This window comes from Charadrius vociferus, unplaced genomic scaffold (genome assembly GCF_000708025.1).
Source record: "Charadrius vociferus isolate BGI_N301 unplaced genomic scaffold, ASM70802v2 scaffold280, whole genome shotgun sequence".
NCBI lineage: Eukaryota > Metazoa > Chordata > Aves > Charadriiformes > Charadriidae > Charadrius > Charadrius vociferus.
Window position 1 is genome coordinate 1,435,245 of NW_009646340.1, and position 9,909 is coordinate 1,445,153.

Here is a 9,909-nt window from a genome sequence, read left to right on the forward strand (position 1 = left end):
CCTAAAATCAGGCAAGAGGAATCCCACCTGTACCATCTGCTTTTCCCACAGACTCTGGCACAGCGAAGTAGAGCAATGAACTTGTCTGCAAATCTGACCCCAACACAGATTTTTAACTGCCTTATCCAGATTAGACCCAACCAACAAACCAAACATGGTAGGAACTCTCCTGCTGACATTAATGGGATTGGGATGAAGCCTGGAAATTTGGCAGCATTTCTTGCCTCATTAAATAAACCCCTCTTGGTTGAGGATTTGTTGCAAACACAGTCAAGATTTGTTACTTTAAAGAGAACTTTTGAGCTGACAGCCCTGGGAAGCCATTCAGGCAGAATTAACAGGCACATGTACAGATGCACAGATGTACAACCATTTTCCTTCCCTAAAATGCAAAACTGTTTTTCTTGGCATGCAAAACACTCTACAACAAGAAAGTACCGCTATCAGCAGCAGCTAAATGCACTGGGCTCAATTCTGTTTAATTCTTTATTTCACTTTGCACAGATTTCTAAAAAGAGACTAAACACATTGCGTTTCCAAGGGCTTTGTGTTTCCAGAGGCACCCAGCAAAGCAAAGGGGCGAGAGGCTCCCGTGTGCGAGCGGTGGGGAGCGGGAGTGAGCAGCGAGTGCCACAGGAGCCGCAGAGACTCCCTGAGTTCAGCCAAACGATCGCCAGGGCTTCTTTACCAGCTGCTGGCTGCAGAGGTACCAGACATCAGCCCGCTGGGGTGGGAGGATTTGCCCCCAGCCGTGAATACAGAGTTCACGGCGTGTGATACACGGCCTCTGGCTGAAATCTGGCTCTGACCGAGCTGCCCACCTCACTTCAGGGGGGTTGGTATTGCTAAACAAGCGTGGGTCGTCTGCCCTGTGCTAAAAACATGGGCTCATGCACTTGTGTTGGAGACTTCCCCAGCCTGGGGCAGCGGGAGCTGCTGCTCAGACAAGGGCGGCGGGTGCTGCGGGCTGAGACGCTGCGTGGGGTCCCTGCCGTGCAAACAGGGCATCTCCGTAACGCGAGAGCCCCCAGGCCCAGGCGGAGGTGTGAAGACCACGTGCAAAGCCGCAGGAGAAGCAGCGTGAGCAGGAGGCTCCCGCAGGTCTCGGGTCCCTGTTACTCCGGGCACTGGGCAGCGGGACTTTGTGGTGCATCTTTTACGGCGTGGTGGGAGGCCGCAGTGCGCACACAAAAAGGGATGAGTCACTCAGGTCACTAATGAAAGGTCACAGCATCCTCGGATTCAGCGAGAGGCATTTATTTCTTCAGCAAAACAATTTCATTGCTGAAGTACCTTTGGCTACAGGGACAACAGACCTGACAGGTTATGTTATTTACCAAGGATATCGATCAGGCTGGGGAAGGAATAGTAGATGCAATTACTCCAGGTGACCTGGGAAAAAATGGTAAGTATACCTGGGACTGGGTGCCGTTGGTGAAGATTTTAATAAAAGAAAAATCTGAGTCTTTGTCTATGCTATGCAGAGTGTTTTGGCATCTGGGAGACCAACAGCTTGTGAAGAAGAGCAAATCACATAAATAGAATAACATTTAGTATGACTGTGTGAGGCCATCAGTCTAATATTATTCCTGCAGTGCACGCAGTTATAAATAGGTGATGCCATGTAGCGTGGGACCTGGGGAGAGCAAGAGCTGCGGAATGCGCTTGCAGCTCAGCGGCAGTGGCACTGCGCAGCGTGCAGCAGTAACAGGCATTTGTATGTGCGTTACAGAGCGACTGCGGCTGCACCCTGCAGGCAGGGATGTGTCCTGGAGGACTTGGTGAGCCCAGGCTAAAGAGAGATATGCCGTTTTTCAGACCATCCCTCCAAATATTCCCCCGCGGCAAGCCCTCTGCGCCCCTTGCCATCAGTGCTGCTTGTTGCTTGAAGCGGGGAGGTCTGCAGAGAGAGCCAGGCAGCGAGGAACCCCTGTGGTGCTCTGTGCATCACGACCTGTGCTGGACACTATAGATTAAATTCCTCCTAACACCTCTGCTCTGCCCCAACCAGGAGATGCTCAGGTCGGATCCTACTCCCTGAAGAGCCCTTCGTGCCACGGCGCAGCCCAGCCAGCATGAAATTCTTCTGCTTGTTTGGGCTCATGGGTAAAACGTTTACCCTAAGGAGCATCAGAAAGCTGCCAGGCTTCTCGGTAGCACCGCGGCTCCTCCTCGGAGAGGCTGCTTCCATGCTGTGCAGAGGACATCCAAGGACAGGAGGCAGATTAACTCCATCCTGGCTGCCTTCGCTCTGATGTGGAGTACCGCTCAGTGGAGGTGGGGGAAAACCTCACGCCACAGCTCCCAGTCAGGTCTTGCCAGCCCAGACCGCCCTGCAGCACCGCTGTGCCTCTGGTCCAGGCTGTCTGGGGTGAGAAGGGCCCATGGCAATGGGAAGCTGCTGGCCCAGAGGTGAGCTCAGGGGTAGGCTTGGTGGCGGTGACACGAAAAGCCAAGCACTCTCACTGAATTAAGTGTTACTTGGTTGCAGAGGCAAAAATCCCCCTATAAAAGAGTGCACGATGCTGGGATGGCAACACGCTGCCGTGCTGAGAGCTCAGAGGAGCTGGGATGCGGAGAGCCCTTGGCATGCAGCTCATCTGGGTGCCTGGGGCTGCCCTAGACCCCAGCGGGTGTGCGATACCCAGCAGATGCTGCAGCCTCCCCAGGGCTGCTGGGGGAAAGCATCTTTCCGCCTGCACAGCAGAAACAACAGTCCCATCACCGTAGCCACTACCCCACTGCACTGAGCTGGGAGGTGGGAAGAGCTGCGGCAGGTCTGCCCCAGGGCCACCTGCAGAACAGAGACACCAGCAGCACAAGGTGCACAGGGAAGGAGAGGGGCCCTGCGAGCTGAAATATTAGGGAGAAGTCTGTGGTTTAACCCGTCTGTCCACGGGGATGAGCATGAGCTGTCTCTCCATGGCTGGATTTTGTGGCCACAGCTGGTGGTGGAGGAACCAGTCGCTGGGTGGGTCAGTGCCTCTTCCCCCTCCTGGCCGGGTCTCCATTTCATAACTCCTCATCCCCATATTTACTGCCGGTAGCTCCGGTTAGCCCCAGTGGGAGCAAACCCAGCAGCACAGAAGGCAAGAGGAGGGTTTCTTTTCCTTTCCAGTGTCTCACGGGTGAAGAGCAGAGGGTGATTCATGGAAGAACCCGAGTAGCAGACTCAGCCTGGGAGTACGGGGCAGCGTCCTCTCCCAAAGACACAGCACAGGGATGAATGATGGACTTGCAGTTGCAGCAACACCTGCAAGTCCCAGGCTGGGAGACAGCTCGCAGCTCTCAGTCCTCCTACATAAAGGGGAGTTCTGAAGCCAGAAATCCAAAAACGGCCATGCCCTGAGTCTGTTGCCTGGCCCCGGGTGGAGGTGCCCTGGGTGGATATCCAGAGAAGCATCATCCCCTGTCACTGCTCCGCCTCAGGTCCCACCCCAAGAAACATTCAAAACAAGGGACCTAAAAGTTAGCTAAATAATTCTGAACCCAGAGAAGCCTCCGGTGTGTTTTCTCGTTTACCTCAGGTGGTTTGCCTGCCTCCAGTAAAGCCCAGTGTTAATTTGATTCCCTATAACCGATTCACAGCAGATCTGGCGTCCTGATGCCCGGAACAGCTGTGATTCCTGTGCCGCCGTTTGCTCTGCCCCAGGGACACCGCACAGCCCCTGAGCGTGGCTGGAAAGAAAGGACCGGAGCTGGAGCAGGGCACAAACAGCTGGGCCAGGCCCACACAGGAACATCTTTGCATTTGCAATTCAGAGAGGATATGTCTCATCTCCCCAATTAATCCTTCTAGAGCAAAGCCTGGAGAGAAGCAGCTGGAAAATCTCCGCATACAAACAAGACTTACTAAAATCTGCAATTCTGAGGTAGAGGAAGAAATATGTCCCCAGCACAGTGCTTTCACCGCAAGAGAAAACAAATATTTTCATTTTGTTGTATTCGTGCCCCGCCGGGAACCTGCTGTGCTCTCAGGCATGGCACAGCTGGGAGCGTTTTCACAGGGCACTTTGTAGCTCCCTGGGCTGGGAAATCACTTGTGGTCCCAAAGCTGGAGCCGCTTCTGGCTGGGGGAGGCTGGTGGCCGGGACCAGCCTGTGGAGCATCGCTAGCAGGGAAAGAAAAGTGCATCTCGATGGAATCAAACGCTGCATCGAAATAAGTTGGTGCCTGCCCGGGAAGCGCAGTTGGCGTCTCAGCACCGGTTCCCTGAGCTCCAGAGGCAGAACAGGAAAGGGCATCTTGAGTTTTACTACTAAATGCACTTTTCCCCAGTTGAAGTGCTGGGGCCAATTTCTTTCCTACCGGGTTATTTTTAGCATCGAAATGAGCCATTTGCTGTAAACTGTCTGCCTGGGAAGCGAAGCCCCGGGGCAGCAGACAGCGCTGCCGCAGCTCCCGCACCACGAGGTCACCGCTCCGGCTGCCGGCACGGCCAAATCTCACCCGGAGCATGGCTCAGCTCGCCGGTGGGATGGGAGCCACCACCGTTCCTCCCTCAAGCACACCCAGGCAGGCACGCACACGCACGTGCACGCAGCATGCCAGAGCCCATCGCTCGTCCAGGGGTGTCCCACAAGAACCCTACAGAGGTTCAGGACCTTTCCCGTCCCCGCAGCGCAGTGCCGGCACGGCAGGGGCTGGCCTTGCAGGACAGGGGCGAAGCTGTCACCGGAGCACCCTCTGCAAGAGCCTCGCATATTTGCAATTCATTCCCAGAGCCTTTGGCCACCCACCCTTGACCTTCCTGGCAATCCCGTGGGCTGTGATGCAGGAAAGTCATTTATAGCATCGCGACGCTGCCATGGCGAGAGCAGAGGCACGCTCAGGATCAGGCCCTGCTCTCCATTTGGCCAAGGGTTTGACGTGGCCGTGTTTCTATGGTGAGTCTGCGGTCGTGGCTGTGGCAGCTCATCTCCAGATTAATCTTCCCAGAAGCAAGACCTTTCTCCAGAAACATTCCCGTCCTTTGTCACTGGGTCCAGTAGCTCCTCACTGGGACCAGCCCACCTCAGCACCACAGAGTCTCCCACCCCTGAGCCCCAATCCAAACTGGTTTCCAGTTCTGATTTAACAGGCTCTCAGCAAATATTTCCACAAATTATTAAGCGGGGGCATTACTATTTTATCTTATTATTTTATTATTAAAGCCAAGATCCTAAAATCAAATAAATGAACCAACTGAAGTGGCTGAGATCAAGAACTTGCTAAAGCAGAGCAGCACCTTTCCCGTTTGGTTGCGGTCCAGGCACTTTATGGCAGGTACTTTGTGCCTGGCTGATGTTCAACTGACAGCTTTCCAAGCGTATAAAAAACTTATTAGGCTGAAAATAGAGTTTGTGACCATAAACTGTCAAGAGCACTGTCAGCATTTCCAGCCCAGGTCTGCTTCGTCTACAACCAACGGCAGGTCAGGCTGCTGGTGGGAGCAGGGGTGGGGAGGACGGGGCTGTGCGGCCCCTTGCAGGACCCGTTTTGGGTAGGAAAGCTCACAAATGGGCTGTGGGGCATCAGGAGGGGACACGGCTGAGGTTTAGCATGGCTGGTACCAGGCAAGGTGGATGAAGACAGTCATATGTGGAGCTGTGTCCACCTGCCCTGGGGTTTGCAATCTCCAAGCCACATCCATGGTGACCACGCGGAGGCAATCTGCATTTGCAACCGGTTTATATCCAACGCTCCATTAATTCCCTCTCTGAGCTTCCACAACGCAGAGCAAAGCGCCTGCAGCCATCTGAGCTACAAAGAGTCAGGGAGGGAGGCAGCGGGGAAATCCCAGAGCCGAGAGAAACTGTGAGGTTCCCGAGCCTCCAGTAACCCCGTGCGTGACCTGTAGGACAGGGACAAGTTAGCTCTGGCTGGCAGGAGGATATTTTACAGGAAGATTTATGGAGTCATGGGGCAGAAGCAAACACTGCTACGTGCAGCCTGGATCCGGTCAGGGACTCTGTGTCCGCAGAAGAGGGCATCGCCGTGTCCCTCGCATGGAGAGGAGGGATCGCTCCCGGTGCCGCCTGACCTGGGATAGCCGGGCAGTGCGCTCCTCTGGGCAGCTGCAGCTGGTTGTTATTCATATCTCGGCATCTAATCCTTTTTTGAAATAAACTAATCCATTGCTTTAAAAATATCCTGTGGCATTGCAAGGCTATAATCTCAGTATTAAATGGCATTAAAGCCAGAATAGCTGATGCTTTTACTGAGGCAAAAGAAAACATCTATTTGTTCTCTAAAAATAACCGAAAGAAGCAGAGCATACCAGGAGAGTGCCTGAGCCCCTGTTGTGGCCGAAACCTGTGGAGGGTCTGACACCTGCCAGAGCCCACCCTCAGCCCTGGCTGCCACCCGGGGGTGGGTGGGCAACGCAGCCGGAGGCGCGACGGCAACCGGCACCGCACGTCCTGTTAACACTGAGCCCTTTGCTCGGGGACCGGGAGCCGTCTGCGCAGACCGAGGCGACGGCGATGCCCGAAGCAGCTTGAGCAGAGCCGCCGGGATGCTCCCACTGCTCCCCACATACGTCGGGCAGTGGGACCGACTGAAACTGACCCACACGGCTGGTCCCTATTTAGCATCCTTCATCTGAGACCGTTAAGCAGCTTTGCTTATTTCAATCCATTAGAACTAGAAAAGCTTTTTAACAAATTCCCAGCCAGCCTGGAATTAGTAGATGTGGGCCAATTAGACACATTAATTAGGCGCTGGTTTAAACACAGATGAGGTTTGACTTTGTTTACCAACCTCGGAAGGAAGCAGGTTCTCAAAGTTCACCTCCAAAGGGCTGAACAAACAATCAAGGTACGTTCGTTCCCGGTCACAAGCACCTTAAAACAGAAACATATCACTTCGACTTCTATTTTGTTTCCAGAGCTCTTGCTTTCTCTCTGCCTCCCCATGCAATAAAAATGAGACATTTAATCTCATAATGCAACTTCTCACTGGAAATCAATGATAAAGTACATTATCTTGCCTGGCCCGATCCTGCGGCTCCAGCCTGACCTTTCTCAAGCGCAGTGAAGTCAGGGGAAAGACAAAGGTTGAACTGAAGGAGCTTCCCAGTGGGAAAGCGTGAAACTGGGAGGGACTGCCCTGCACAACAGCGATCTGACACAGTTTGGTCTCGCTCGTGCCCCCGCGCTCGCTCCATGCAGGAAAAAGCAGTGCATGAGCAGTGAGACCGCGGAGCAGGCTGATTTCTGCATCACCTTAATGATGAGGGCTACGACCCCGCTCAGAACAGGCGGCTGTGTGCGGTACTGCCCGCACTGTCCTGGCTTTGTCGGCGCTGGATTTGTTACTGGAGATGGAACTCGCTACCCTTGTTCCTTCAGGGCAGTGTTTATTCCACAGGGGCCTGTGACCTGCATGAGGTCAAAGCAAACCCCAAAAGGAGAAATCAGTGATGTCCCAAGCCCCCGTGGAAACAGGCAGCTGTTTCATTGTGCCCGTTGCTGAATGAGACCTTCTTCCAACGCTGCTCCATTGATGGCATCCCCTTTTCCAGAAAAAGGGTTTGCCTGAACCTCTGTAACTCCCAGCGTAGCAGGGAAGGGCCGTGCCAGGGGAAGACCCATTCCATGAGACACTGCCAGGTGAGGATTGCGGCTGTGGGCAGGAGAAGACCTTGGAGCCAGCCAAGGTCAACCCAGCAGAAGGCCCAAAGAGGACAGGGCTAGCAGAAACCCCGCTGAGGAAGAGTTCCTACTGCAGGGGCAGAGATGTCCCCCCTGCCCCAAACAGCCCCGGCCACAGGGAGGGTGAGATCCCATCCACAGACCCCCTCCCTATGTAGGCAGTGCTTTGAGAAGGCTGTGCTCTACCATCTCTGCCCAAGCACTGCTGGCTGTCATCGCAGACACGTGTTTGGAAACAAAACGGTGGAGGATTCAGGTTGTTCACGACCATCTAAGATCGATGCCGCTGCTAAAGGAAACTGCGCAAGTAGCTCATGCCTGCCTTCACCCATGGCTGGAGAGCATCTCCTAGGGGTTTGCGTGCTTGAACCTACACTGGCATGTTGGGCCAACGTCTGCACAGAGCAGCTGGCTTTGGATAACAAGCTACAGCATCAGCTTAATCCTCCAAATATTACCTGGGGACCCCAGAATTTGACCTGCAGGGCCTGGAGGCCCCAGAACCCCTCCTAAAAGATGTGTGACAGGCACCCAGTGATGCGATCACCATATGATATCCTTCCTCTGTAATGGAAACAACAGGAGCTCAATCAGCAGCACTGTGTCCTGTCTTCAAGGTGGGATGCCATTTCTGACAGCGGAAAAAATCACTGGCAGCTGGACGGCAGCAGGTGAAGCGTCTCTTCTCTATCAGGCGGCCCCCACGTTGCCCGGGGTCTGGAGGTTTGACAGCATCCCAGGCCCCATTAGCCGGGCTGCAAACGACACTACGGAGAACATAAACCAGACACATTCCTCCAGCTGAGGCTTTGCCACCTGATTTAGGAGACTGCAAGTGCTACGATGTCAAACAGCAATCCACCGACAGCTTGTGCTGCTGGTGATGGATGCCGGAGCCTGTATTTTTTCTTCAATAACAACTTTCATTAATGGTGCTGGCACGGCGGCTCAGCAAGGAGGAGGGAAGTGGCAAGTGTCCAGGGTGAAAGAGTTCACGATTCCAGTGGGAAAGGGCACCATGTCCCTTGTGCTGGCCATGGAAATGAAGAGGACACGGCTGGAAGGGCCTCCGGGAGGGCAGCAAGTGACCCCCTGCTCCAGGAGGGCATGGGCTCTACCCAGAGCACTTTCAGCAGACATCAAGACATCTGCTTATCTTATTTTTAAACTCTTCCAGTGATGGGGCTGCCACAATCTCCCCAAGCAATCTGTTCCAGTGTTTCACTGTCTTCACGGTTAAAAAGTTTTCCTTATGTCCAATTCAAACCTCCTTTGCTGCAATTAAAGCCCAAAGCATCTTGTCCTCTCCAGAGAGAGAAGCGAGATGGAGTGAAGAGGGATGTAAGCCTGCTCGTTGGTTTGTTTCCCTTGTTTGTTTTATTCCCAGTCAAAAGAAGGAGAGTTTATTTCTCGAAGGAGATGCTATCTCCTGCAACATGCAACTCGGAGAAGTATCTTTCTATTTTTAAAAGTGGGAGATAAGGGTTACATAAAAGCTCAGGAAACCAGTAATGAGAAACAGGGTCTTCGCTTTGTGGGCTCTGTCTCCTACCACAGCTAACTCCCCTGCACCTTTGAGCCCACCTGGGCTCTCCGCAGCGCACCGGTGTGAGGAGGCTCTGCTCGCTGCCCCCCACGCCAGCACAGGGCTGGTGGGCCCTGCGTCCCCCCGCACCCGCAGCATCTCACAAACACGTCAGAGAAATCAGCAGAAACACTCAACCCGGTTATTTTCTTCCTTTCTCCTCTCTTAAAACAGCAGTGGACACAGCAGGCCAGGCCGGCTGGAAAAAGCAGAGAGGACACAGATAACGGGCACCGCGGTGTGTTCCTCACCACGGTGGGTGTGAGGCAGCACCTCCCTGCCTGGAGCCGTACGGAGCAGCGCAGGTCAGGGCTGCCCGCACTGGGATGGCACCGCAGGGCTGCGGGACCCGTGGTGGTCCGCACAACCCAAAGGTCCCCGCCCCCAGGCAGGGCAGGCAGCGGGGGCGCTGGCACACGCAACCCCTCCAGCCTGGGAGCACGCAGCCGGGTGCAACTTTGGGGAAAGGGACCGTTATTAATGTCACCGGCGTGGGATGAAGCGTGGCCTCGCTAGGGCTTGCCTGCAGGCTGGGGCTGCCAGCTCCGGTCCGGTGCTGCCGGGCACGGAGGGCTCGGGGCATGCGGGAGCCAGTCTTGGTGTGAACGGGAACTGGTACTGGAGCCTGCAGGAGCCGGGACCTGGAGCATCTGGTGCCTGGGGAGACGGTGCCCACAGGACCTTGTGGCC

The 9,909-nt window shown here is 54.6% G+C and overlaps 1 protein-coding gene across 1 annotated transcript in view; it reads left to right on the plus strand.

Annotated features, from left to right (window-relative positions):
* LOC104291281 (potassium channel subfamily K member 9-like) overlaps positions 1-9,909 on the plus strand; it is an 18,539-nt gene that overhangs the window by 2,592 nt on the left and 6,038 nt on the right. Inside the window, exon 3 of the mRNA XM_009890530.1 lies at positions 8,460-8,529. Within this exon, the coding sequence (XP_009888832.1) occupies positions 8,460-8,529 (70 nt within the window). The remainder of the gene's footprint in view (positions 1-8,459; positions 8,530-9,909) is intronic.